Source organism: Bos indicus x Bos taurus, chromosome 19 (genome assembly GCF_003369695.1).
Source record: "Bos indicus x Bos taurus breed Angus x Brahman F1 hybrid chromosome 19, Bos_hybrid_MaternalHap_v2.0, whole genome shotgun sequence".
In the NCBI taxonomy this organism is placed as follows: Eukaryota; Metazoa; Chordata; class Mammalia; order Artiodactyla; family Bovidae; genus Bos; species Bos indicus x Bos taurus.
The window spans coordinates 15,329,015-15,341,868 of NC_040094.1; the positions used below are offsets into that span (position 1 = coordinate 15,329,015).

The following is a 12,854-nucleotide window of genomic DNA, read 5'->3' on the forward strand; positions in this document are numbered from 1 at the left end:
GAAATTAGGCAGCTCTTAAAAATACTGGAATGAGTTGGAAACATCTTGTACTGTTAAGTGTAAATAAGAAAAATAAAAATTTGCATTCATATCATGGCTACAATTATGTCCCTTCCCTTTCCCACATACACGGTAAAAAGAGATAAAAAGCAAATAAGTAAATGGAACTATCATAAGCCTAGGAGAAAATACACTTGAAAGAAATAAGCCAAATTAATAGTCATATGCTAAGTCACTTCAGTCGTGTCCGACTCTGTGTGACCCCATGGACTGCAGCTTACCAGGCTCCTCCATCCATGGGATTTTCCAGGCAAGAGTACTGGAGTGGGGTGCCACTGCCTTCTCCGTTAATAGTCATTAGGTTTGGATAATAGAACTTTTCCTACCTTTAGGGAAAGACATTTTATTCAGATTGTGCCTGAGTTCATTTATGCCGGAATAAGACAGGAAGAATATAGACGAACACCACCCCCAACCCCAGCTCCACATCCTTACTTGCATTTGCCACGCTGCCTACCCAACTTTCAGAAGTGAAACAATTCTCTATTCTTTTCTGCATTTTATATATATTTAAAATCAGCTTTAACTACTTTTGAGAGTATTCTATAGTCAACATTACAAATTATGATTTCAGAAAAGCCCAATTGCAATTTAAAACACTAGCAACATTACTTTCTCTCCACTCCCTCTTATGCAGTGGATGAGACTTTTTGAGAAGATGTGATGGCTGAGTAGCAGCAGCTATTTCCCCACCAGGAGGTGACAAGCCCAAAGAAGAAAAGCCAACAAACTGTTGAAGGCAGATATTTTCAGAAGAGTCGTTAATGATGTCATTGAAGTGCTAGACAAACCCTGGAAATGCCTTGACTTTACAGTAAGGAAACAGGAAATGTTCTAGGATTCTTTAATAGCAAGGACTTCCTCTAAAATTTATTTACCTCCACAGTTTCTAAGGGCAAATTATTACTACAAGAGGTGAATTTGTTATCATATTTAGTTGTAAGTGATCTTTTAATTTGGAGAAGGCAATGGCACCCCACTCCAGTACTCTTGCCTGGAAAATCCCATGGATGGAGGAGCCTGGTGGGCTGCAGTCCATGGGTCGCTAGGAGTCGGACACGACTGAGAGACTTTACTTTCACTTTTCACTTTCATGCACTGGAGAAGGAAATGGCAACCCACTCCAGTGTTCTTGCCTGGAGAATCCCAGGGACGGGGGAGCCTGGTGGGCTGCCGTCTATGGGGTCGCACAGAGTCAGACACGACTGAAGCGACTTAGCAGCAGCAGCATCTTTTAATTGTTATAAATAAGCTGTTATACAGATGACCTCATCATTGTGCTTATGTCCATAAGATAGATCTCTGGCAGAGTTTTTCTGTTTAAAGGGTAGCAACAGTTTAAGGGTCATCATATTAGCTCCCAATTAGCCCAGCTAGAAGGTCTTGTAGGTCTTCATAGAACTGCTCAACTTCAGCTTCTTCAGCATCAGTGGTTGGGACATAGACTTGGATTACTGTGATATTGAATGGTTTTCTTTGGAAATGAACCGAGATCACTCTGTCATTTTTGAAACCCAAGTACTACCTTTTGGACTCTTTTGTTGACTATGAGGGCTACTCCATTTCCTCTCAGGGATTCTTGCCCACAGTGGTAGATGTAATGATCATCTGAATTAAATTCACCTATTCCCATCCATTTTAGTTTACTGATTCCTAAAACGTCGATGTTCACTCTTGGCATCTCCTTTTTCAGTTCAGTTCAGTACAGTTCAGTAGCTCAGTCGTGTCCGATTCTTTGAGACCCCATGAATCGCAGCATGCCAGGCCTCCCTGTCCATCACCAACTCCCAGAGTCCACCCAAACTCATGTCCATCGAGTTGGTGATGCCATCCAGCCATCTCATCCTGTGTCGTCCCCTTCTCCTCCTGCCCCTAATCCCTCCCAACATCAGGGTCTTTTCCAATGAGTCAACTCTTCACATGGGGTGGCCAAAGTATGGGAGTTTCAGTTTCAGCATCAGTCCTTCCAATGAACACCCAGGACTGATATCCTTTAGGATGGACTGGTTGGATCTCCTTGCAGTCCAAGGGACTCTCAAGAGTCTTCTCCAACACCACAGTTCAAAAGCATCAATTCTTCGGTGCTCAGCTTTCTTCACAGTCCAACTCTCTCATCCATACATGACCACAGGAAAAACCATAGCCTTGACTAGTTGGACCTTTGTTGGCAAAGTAATGTCTCTGCTTTTGAGTATGCTGTTTAGGTTGGTCACAACTTTCCTTCCAAGGAGTAAGCATCTTTTAATTTCATGGCTGCAATCACCATCTGCAGTGATTTAGGAGCCCAGAAAAATAGTCACTATTTCCACTGTTTCCCCATCTATGTTCCATGAAATAATGGGACCAGATGCCATAATCTTCATTTTCTGAATGTTGAGCTTTAAGCCAACTTTTTCACTCTCCTCTTTCACTTTCATCAGGAGGCTTTTTAGTTCCTCTTCACTTTCTGCCATAAGGGTGGTGTCATCTGCATATCTGAGGTTATTGATATTTCTCCTGGCCATCTTGATTCCAGCTTGTGCTTCTTCCCGCCCAGCATTTCTCATGATGTACTCTGCATATAAGTTAAATAAGCAGGGTGACAATATACAGACTTTACGTACTCCTTTTCCTATTTGGAACCAGTCTGTTCCATGTCCAGTTCTAACTGTTTGACCACTTCTGATTTACCTTGATTCATGGACCTAACATTCCAGGTTCCTATGCAATATTGTTCTCTACAGCATCAGACTTTCACCATCAGACACATCCACAATTGGGTGTCGTTTCCACTTTGGCTCAGCCTCTTCATTCCTTCTGGAGTTATTTCTCTGCTCTTCTCCAGCACTTTGGGCACCTACCAACCTAAGGGGTTCACCTTTCAGTGTCATATCTTTATGCCTTCTCGTACTGTTCATGGGGTTCTCAAGGCAAGAATGTTGAAGTGGTTTGCCATTTCTTTCTCCAAACAAGGGACTAGCTATTCTGTGTCCGTCAGCCTGTTGATGGTGATGTCTGCAGGAATTTGACCGGACTGTACTTTTTGTGGGGGCCCCACAGATATTTCCCCAGCTGGAGCCAGTGTTCAAGCTGGATGGGCCATTAAGGTTCTTATTATTAGTGTAAGACGAACCTCAATAACCATCAGGGGACTTTGAAAGACAAGGTTTGTTACTTGGAGTTCCAGAGGGTAGACAGCACGGCTGCGGCTGCACAGTGAGGTCTCAGAGGGAGAGGGCTCAGACCTGGGGCTCTGCCTTTATTGGGGTGAGGGTGGGGTGACCAGAGTATTACAGGTTCACTCTTTATTGGTGAATTTAAAAGATAAGAGAGAAAGTGTGGAAGGGAAAAGGGAAGCCACTCAAATGGTCAGTTATCTAGGTCATCCAGAACTTTCTAAAAGGGGAACTCCATGTGTAGGGCAGCCTGGCCCATCATCTAATTCTGTATCGGGGGATGTGCTTATTCAAGATGGATATCTTTGAAATGGATGCCTCGCAATCAAAAGCTTAAGGTAGAATGTTTGAGGAATGAGCCAAAGTCTGAAAGGCCAGCCTCACTCCGGCCCCTTCTGCAGCTGAGTATTCCCCAGATCTGTCCCCACCCAGGGTGTGCTTTTAGCTTGGCTCGGGGGGCTTCTCAAGACTCTGTGGTATTATCGTCTAGGTCAGAGCTGTGTTGTCGGGACAGCTTGGGGTGGGTCCCAGAAGGTTCAGCTCTGTGGGGAGATGCTTGGTGTACAGACCTGCCCTTGTGAGAAAGCACCGCACAATCTTGTCACAGGGTCACACCAGCCTCTCACCTCCTCTCACTGGGGAAACCATTTCCCCATCAAGTAAGCAACACGAGCGCTCCTGCAAATACGCTGAGCCCTTGTGGTGACCCGAAGCTTTGCTGGCTTCTGCCACTCACAGCATGATACCAACGCCGTGACAAAAAACACACCCCCCGCCTCGGTCTCCACAAGTTTCCGTCCTCTAGTGTCCCAAGGCTGCCTATAAAGAGAGGACACAGCCCAGACCCCAGCAGGAGGCTGCAGCTTCAAGTCTCGAGTCCAGCTCCACTGGGCCCACCTGACTCTCTCACCCGCCCAGCATCATGGAGATCCCCGGGGCCGCCCTGGCTGTCCTGCTGCTCACCGCGGCCCTCTCTGCCCACACCTGCTCTGCCACCTGTGAGGCCTGTCCCCAACTCTTGGCCGGGGTCTTTCACCTGAGCCCTTAAGTAGAGAGCTTCAGAGAGACTTCAGACACTATTTCCTGAGCAGAACTTTCCTTCCCAGGGTGGTTTTTAGCAATTCTATTCTCTGGCTCTGAGAGACAGTGGCAGGGAAGCCCATTTTATGGATTCCTGGGGAAATGAGGCCCAGGTGGGATTCTGACAAAAGCTGGAATCTGTGTCCAGTGGGCTCCCAGTGTAGCCTTTGGTCTCCTCTGGAATCCAGTTGAAATAACACCACTTCCTCCTGGATTCCCCCGCCCCCGCCCCCCGCACTGCCTCCTGCAGGTCTCCTGACCCTCGAGGGGCCGCTGGCTGCCTCTCCCCGTGAACAAGGACTTACCACGGTCTGTCCCCTCTCTCACAGTTAGTACCAACACCCCGACCGACTGCTGCTTCTCCTTCGTCTCCCGGCAGATCCCACGCAAACTCGTGGACGACTATTATGAGACCAGCAGCCAGTGCTCCAAGCCCGGCATCATGTAAGGGCCAGCCTTCCTGCCCGCCCTGGGGAAGAAGCCTGGGGGTCTGAGGCACCTCCTCAGAGCTCAGGACACCAGGGGGGCCCCTGCCATCTTTTCTCACCTGGTTTGGGGCCTGCAGAGGGTCCTGAGGGTCTGCCCCTGGGCAGAGGGAGGAGAGGGAAGGGGTGACAGCAGGAAGCTGTCCTCTTTCTCATTTGCCAAACAACGGTGCTGGCTTTCCAAGGGGACCCCCATAGGAGACCAAGGAAGGTCTGTGAACCCCAGGGTTAAGGCGACATGATTTGAGCATGTGGACAGGCCCTGAGATGTCCGGGGCAGAAGGAGGGAGGGGTCCCTGGGGGCCCAGGATCCCCCCCATGCTGCACTCACCAGTGTGTAACCCTTCTGCTCCTCTCCACAGCTTCAAGACCAAAAGAGGCCGGCAGGTCTGTGCCGACCCCAGTGAGGACTGGGTCCAGGAATACATCATCGACCTGGAGCTGAATCCCTGAGTGGCCTGGGAGCTGCAGGGAAGATGTTCCCTCTATGGACAGTCAGGGACGCAGGGCGATGACCCTGGGACTCCAAAAGGCACCTCTTCTGTGGGTCACACCCCATCCCCAGCCACTCACTTCACTTTAATGTCTCCTATTTAATTTTTCTCATTTATTTCCACCGTGGAAGTGTGTGATGTCTTGAATATCTGCTCTGACCCCCTCTTCCCCACCCATCCCTCCCCCTTCCTCCGTAACTGTCCTCACTCTCTGTACTTGGATCAATCAGTGTGATTGGCGCTCTCCTGGAACCACTCATATCATACATGCCAAACAACAAATGCTGGTTGAGTGGTTTTGCCCAGGACTGTGATTCAAAATATTGAAGGCTCTTCCATAAAAGGTAAACCAGCCTTTTCCTTGTGGTGACTCTTGATTTTGTCTTCCCAGCAGCCAGAATCACGGGTAGAGACTAATACGGGGTGAGGAGGGGAGAATAGGGAAATATGAAAAGGGGCCGACCACGAGTAAGGAAAAACATCCTAGAACAAAAACACCAGACATTCCCCTGGAGATACTGTCCAGGAAAGTTAAAACCGGCACATTAATTTTTAAAATTTATTTTTATTTTTTAAAAATATTTCTTTGTTTATTTTTGATTGTGCGGGATCTTACTTGCAGTGTGTGGGCTCAGTAGTTACAACACAAGGACTTGTTTGTTCCATAGCATGTGGGGTCTTCGTTCCCCGACCAGGGATTGAACCTGTGTTCCCTGTATTGGAAGGTGGATTCTTCACCACTGAACTGCCAGGGAAGTCCCGACATGTTATTTTATAACCAAATCATAACTTACCTACTTAAATGAAAACCAAGGTGGTGTGTATTTGTGCACACAATTGCATTTTTGTATGTGATTTCCTCAAAATAATGGCTCACACTTGTTGAGGTCTTATCAAGCACTAGGTTTTATGATCAGTGCGTATAGTAGTGCTGTGCTTAGCGCTCACCCTGGTGACAGGTAAGCCAGCCCTGCCTGCAGTCTAACAAGAATACCCTACCCGCCCGTTGATGGAGAGTCTTGTTCACCTTCTCCATTGCTCTGCACTCTGCTTTTTTGAGGAATATTCTTCAAGCCTATATCTGAGCTGAGACTTGGGGGCTAGAGTGGCCAGAGTTAAATTTAAAAATATGGGATGAAGAATTCTTTAGCATAAGGATGTCCCATGCAATTGTTGGGACATACTTATACAAAAATTATTTGTTGAGTATCTGAAGTTCAATTTTAACTGGGATTACTGTATTCTACCCGGTGACCCTACTTGGGGTACACACCTCTCATTAAGGCTGCCTGTTTCCTGTTGAAGTTGGGTACCTAAGAATTGGCTTGAATGCAAGTATTTTCAACATTGAATTCACATTAGAATCACTTGGTGGAGGTCGTTTAGTTGCTGAGTCGTGACTGACTCTTTGTGACCCCATGGACTGTAGCCCGGCAGGCTCCTCTGTCCACGGGATTCACCAGGCAAGAATACTGGAGTGGGTGGCCATGCCCTTCTCCAGGGGATCTTCCCAACCCAGCGAGCGAACCCGCGTCTCCTGCATGGCAGGCAGATTCTTTACTGCTGAGTCACCGGGGAAGCCTCAGAATCACTTGGGAGAGCTTTTTGAAAACTTCATTGCCAGGAGCTCACCTCCAAAGTCAAGGCTCTAATGACATCTAGGTGAAACCTGGACATCAGTAATTTTAAAATGTTAATAATGCACATCTAGTTTGAGAAGCAACGTTGGGGTGTAGTCTTAGCCTGTTTTTGGCTGGTCTTGGGGTTTCAGAGGTGATACAACTCTCTTCCAGTTTTTCAAGGCTTCTGATCTGGTTTTCTTGTCAGGTTCGTTGGATGGTTAATTAGCAGAAAATCTGTCAGCTACTGTTACTTTTAGAACAGAGATTTAGGACTCCTCCTCTCTCATAGCACAGTGCTGGGAGCTCTGGGCCTCCGCTTTCGCCACCACCCGCCTCTCCCCCATGTAACTGGCTCTGGGCTCCACACTGCCCTCTGCTGATGAAACGATGTCACAGGCGGGGAGGTTGCCCTGATCAGCTCTCTGCCTCCAAACGCATCCCACCAGCCCACCTCCTCACAAGAAACAGGAGGGTTGGTTTTGTTCACAGGATGAATTTCTTAAAGGAGGGGTCTGAGAACAGGATGAACCGGGATGTTTATGGATTCCACTTTTTGTCTTTTCTAGTCTCCCATCCTGTCATTTCTGCTTATACTAACCTTAGCTTGGAGGGGAGAATTCTGCTTTTCCAGATGACTGATTCTCAACCAGCAAGCAGAAAGGGTTTATCTTAAACAAGCTATATTTTTCTTCCTTCTCTGCTATCGGAGGAGCCAATTTCAAGGTGAGCTAATCTCTTTCTTAAAGGGCTTTGCTGATTTATGCAAGAAGTAATCATTCTTCAACACCCTGAATTTTCCTTTTTGATGTAACCTTGGTGATGCAGATGGCCTTGCTGAGAATATATAAGAAGCCATGGGGATGACCAGCTGTCCTGCTGGTTAGAGGTGTCCTCCCTGACTTTGACCTCAGCTACTGCCCTTGGCCAAGTCCACTTTCGGGGTCTGTTGCCTGCAACACTGCAGTCTATGTCAGTTCGGGGTATTTTGAGTTGCTGTATCAGAAAAGCTGACTCAATCTGGCTTAACTGATAAAGGGAGCTTGTTAGTTCACATAATTGAAGTTTCAAGAAATGGATTACCTTCAGGCAAAGATTGATCCTGTGGTCCATAAAGTATCACCATAAACCATGTTTCTTTATAAATTTTTGATCTCCATTCAATTTGGGAGCTTCATCTTAGGACTTCTACTGTAGAGTGAGTCAGCTTGCTTGCAGTCCCCACCCTCCTTGAGACCCCTTCATGGGGTTTCAGGAGAAAAAGTAATGACCTCTCCGCACAAAGGCGGAACCCAGCAGGTGGGCCACTCTTTCTTCTTCCTGTAGATGTCGACTTTCTGAGCCAGACTGAGCAAAAGAGAAGCAATCAAGATCAGAGGCAGGGCAGAGAAAGGAGTGTGGAGCAACAGTGTTCTCACCACGTGGAATGAGTTTTCTCGTGGCCAGACCACCCTGTGGAAGGTTCTGGAGCTTGAGCCTTCTTCTCAGTGACACTGCACAGATTGGGGAATCATATATCCTACCTTGTCTGGGGAAGACCCAGTTTTTGCCAGTGTGCCAGCATATTATTAATAATAGTATCCTCTTGGACTCTCAAAATGGTCATTTTATCAATAGTAGGTCTACTGCTTGAAGGGTCTCTAACAGCAGGAGCTGGTGAGATGGTCTCAGGATTGACGTACACAGAGGTCCCTGACTGTGTGGGCAAAGGATGCTGAAATCCAGTCTGCGTGTCACCTCTACAGTCTTACACCCAACACAGGGCCAGATGTGCTCCAAGAGGGAGCCTTTTCTTAATGTCCTCAGGCTAGCAAAGGCCCAGGTGTGCTACGAGTGGGGTGGGTGGAGGAAGAGGTGAAGGATGCAGGCAAAATTGGGGTGTCAACATCAGGGAACTAGGCAAAGAAAGGAGCCACAGAATCCCCTCCATGCAAAGAAATGCATGTGCTGCCCAAGAGAGCATCAGTGGCTTTTTGGTATTAAAAAAAAAGAGGCAGAGTTAACAAGCCAAATGAAACAGGGACTACATCTGTGTGCAGTTAAGAAAAGTTCTCTTAACTCCATTATCATGCCACATAGACCACCCTCTCCCCAGGACCCCAGAAGAAGTAGGTCTTTAAAAGAGAAGAGAAGGCATCCAGGACTAAAGCCTCCTCTTCCTGCAAAACCCCTGAGCCTGATTTGCAGCAGTAGGGGGTGTGGAGGAGGCAAGAAGTGGAGATGAGATCAAATTTGAGACTGAAATTATAAACTGAAAGAATTTTTATTACTGTATGTGACTAGAAAGTTGTGGATCTGCCAAAAATGCTGTTAAGGTGAAACCAGTGGTGGGAGAAAAGTTCAGCATTTTATGTTTATTTTCTGTAAGCATCAGGATAGGACAGGCTATAGCTGAGTAACAAACAACCCCTCAGTGGATTAACAAAATAAAAGTTTCTCACTGGCACCAGATCTGATGTAGGTCAGGTCGCTGGTTCTCAAAATTGAGTGTGTACCAGAGCCAGTGGAGGGCCTGTCTAAGCACAGAGTCCTGGTCCCCACGCGAGAGACTCTGATGCTGCGTGTCTGGGGTCCAGCTCAGCTCTGCTTTTCTCATGGGCTTTCCGGTGATGCTGATGGTGCTGGTCCATGAACCACACTTGGAGTAGTGCTGACCCCAGAGCAGCTTGCCTCTAGGTGGTGACGCAGGAATCCAGGCTGCTTCCATCCTGTAGCTATCGATTCTGGAATGAGAAAGGAGACAGAAAAGCCATACTGCTTTTAACTGTCCTGGCCCAGAAGGGACACACATCACCTCTGCTTGCAGTCCATTCAGAATTAGTCCCAAGAGACAAAATCCATCTGCCATGTAAGGAAACACATGGGCTATTACTATTTAGGGAGCACTAATATCTCTGCCAGTTACTGTCAACAAGAGGTTTACTGATGAAAGCGGGTGGTCCAAGGTGAACTTTTTTTTTGGCCACACCAGGTGGCTAGGAGGATCTTAGTTCCCCAACCAGGAATTGAACCTTTATTTTTGGCAGTAGGAACTGAATCCCAACCACTGGGACACTGGGGAATTCCTGACCAATGTGAACTTGCAGTCTATGCAGATAGTTGCAACATCTACATATGAAAGGTATATTTGATATTCAGAGTTTTAAATTAATATCATTGACATCTTTTCATCTCAGCACATTCATAGCAATACTTCTTCCTTTTCAGGGGTTTCATATGTATTATGTGGGTGTACTATGGTATTTTTAACATTTAGAACGCTTGTGCACTGGCTTTTTGTTAGTTTGTTTTTGGCTGCGCTGGGTCTTTGTTGCTGAGAGCAGGCTTTCTCTAGTTGGAGCCATCGGGGGCTTCTCTTCATCGTGGTGCACAGGCTTCTCACTGCAGTGGTTTCTCTGGTTGAGGAGCGTGGGCTCTAGGCTTATGGGTGAAGCGTATGGGCTTCAGTAGGTGCAGCACACAGGCTTTCAGGAGTTGAGGCTCGCAGGCTTAGTTGTTCCTTGGCATGTGGGGTCCTCCCAGACCAGGGATCGAACCCTTGTCCCCTGCATTGGTAAGCAGATTCTTATCCACTGTGCCACCAGGGAAGTGCATATGCAATGATGTTTTAAACTAGTCTCTTTCTCTCTCTCTCTTTTTGATGAAAATCTTTTTCTTTCATTGTTTTCGCAAGCTGGGCTGCAAAGAACATCTGTGTGCCTACACCTTTATAACTTTACATAGTGTTTCTTGAAATAAATTTTTCAAAATAAGATAGATTGAAGAGTATGTACATTTTAAAATTTGCTAGAAACTGTCATTACGCTTCAAAAATGCTTAACATCAAAATTCCACTTTTTAATACTAAAAAATTGAGTGCTAGTGCTAAGTAGCTTCAGTCCTACCCGACTCTTTGCAAACCTGTGGAATGTAGCCCACACAGCTCGTCTATCCATGGGATTTTCCAAGCAAGAACACTGGAGTAGATGCCATGCCCTCTTCCAGGGGATCTTCCTGTCCCAGGGATCAAACCCACATCTCTTACGTCTCCTGCATTGGCAGGTGGGTTCTTTACTACTAATGTCACCTGGGAAATAGAGTTTAAAACAAAACAAAGTAAGTAGGGCTTAACAAAAATTAATACACATTTGCATTTCTCATATGTAGAATTTCTCCCTCTTGAGTTTTACAACAGAAACTCTGATGTAGTCTAACTTTCTTATTCTTAAAAACATAATCTAGGCCAGGACTCAGGAAAGTTCTCCATAAAGGGTCGGATAGTAAACGTTTTGGGCTTTGCCTTCATACAGACTCAGCTGCAAGTATTTAACTCTGCCATAGTAATGGGAAAGCAGTCACAGACATACCATATGGAGTAGAATGGGCAAGTGTTCCTCTGAAATTTTATTTACAAAAAAAAAATTTTATTTACAGGAATTGTGTTGGATTTTAAAAAAAATTTTTGGCGGTGCCACATGATGTATTAGGATCTTAGTTCCCCAACCAGGGAGCAAACCGGTGGCCCCTGCAATGAAAGCTTGGAGTCTTAACCACCAGAGAAGTCATAGTATTGTGCTGGATTTGTTCTGAGAACTGTAGTTTACTAACCCTGATCGAGATAATTGATCTAATAAATCATTTGTCCTTCATCATAGAAGTCTTATTGCTTGTATTGGCTGATTATCTTTTTCTTCTCTAATGTTGCTCTGCTGCTACTGCTGCTGCTAAGTCACTTCAGTCATGTCCGACTCTGTGCGACCCCATAGAAGGCAGCCCACCAGGCTCCCCGGTCCCTGGGACTCTCCAGGCAAGAACACTGGAGTGGGTTGCCATTTCCTTCTCCAATGCATGAAAGTGAAAAGTGAAAATGAAGTCGCTCAGTCATGTCCGACTCCTAGAGACCCCAGGGACCGCAGCCTACCAGGCTCCTCCGTCCATGGGATTTTCCAGGCAAGAGTACTGGAGTGGGGTGCCATTGACTTCTCCTATGTTAGCCACTGATTTTGTTGAGTCATGAATTATAGGAAAATAATATCCAGGTATTGCCAACATCCGCTGGATCATAGAAAAAGCAAGAGAGTTCCAGAAAAACATCTATCTCTGCTTTATTGACTATGCCAAAGCCTTTGACTGTGTGGATCACAATAAACTGTGGAAAATTCTGAAAGAGATGGGAATACCAGACCACCTGACCTGCCTCTTGAGAAACCTATATGCAGGTCAGGAAGCAACAGTTAGAACTGGACATGGAACAACAGACTGGTTCCAAATAGGAAAAGGAGTATGTCAAGGCTGTATATTGTCACCCTGTTTATTTAAGTTATATGCAGAGTACATCATGAGAAATGCTGGACTGGAAGAAGCACAAGCTGGAATCAGGATTGCCGGGAGAAATATCAATAACCTCAGATATGCAGATGGCACCACCCTTATGGCAGAAAGTGAAGAGGAACTCAAAAGCCTCTTGATGAAAGTGAAAGTGGAGAGTGAAAAAGTTGGCTTAAAGCTCAACATTCAGAAAACGAAGATCATGACATGGGGCCCCATCACTTCATGGGAAATAGATGGGGAAACAGTGGAAACAGTGTCAGACTTTATTTTTCTGGGCTCCAAAATCACTGCAGATGGTGACTGCAGCCATGAAATTAAAAGACGCTTACTCCTTGGAAGGAAAGTTATGACCAACCTAGATAGCATATTCAAGAGCAGAGACATTACTTTGCCAACAAAGGTTCGTCTAGTCAAGGCTATGGTTTTTCCTATGGTCATGTATGGATGTGAGAATTGGACTGTGAAGAAGGCTGAGCACCGAAGAATTGATGCTTTTGAACTGTGGTGTTGGAGAAGACTCTGGAGAGTCCCTTGGACTGCAAGGAGATCCAACCAGTCCATTCTGAAGGAGATCAGCCCCGGGATTTCTTTGGAAGGAATGATGCTAAAGCTGAAACTCCAGTACTTTGGCCACCTCATGCAAAGAGTTGA

At 46.1% G+C, this 12,854-nt stretch overlaps 1 protein-coding gene across 1 annotated transcript in view; it reads left to right on the forward strand.

The window, feature by feature from the left end:
- Positions 1 to 5,628, forward strand: part of LOC113877308 (C-C motif chemokine 3-like) — a 36,114-nt gene extending 30,486 nt beyond the window's left edge. Inside the window, exons 3-4 of the mRNA XM_027517338.1 lie at positions 4,625 to 4,739; positions 5,143 to 5,628. Of these exons, the coding sequence (XP_027373139.1) occupies positions 4,625 to 4,739; positions 5,143 to 5,233 (206 nt within the window). The 3' untranslated portion in view covers positions 5,234 to 5,628. The remainder of the gene's footprint in view (positions 1 to 4,624; positions 4,740 to 5,142) is intronic.
- The last annotated feature ends 7,226 nt before the right edge of the window (positions 5,629 to 12,854 follow it).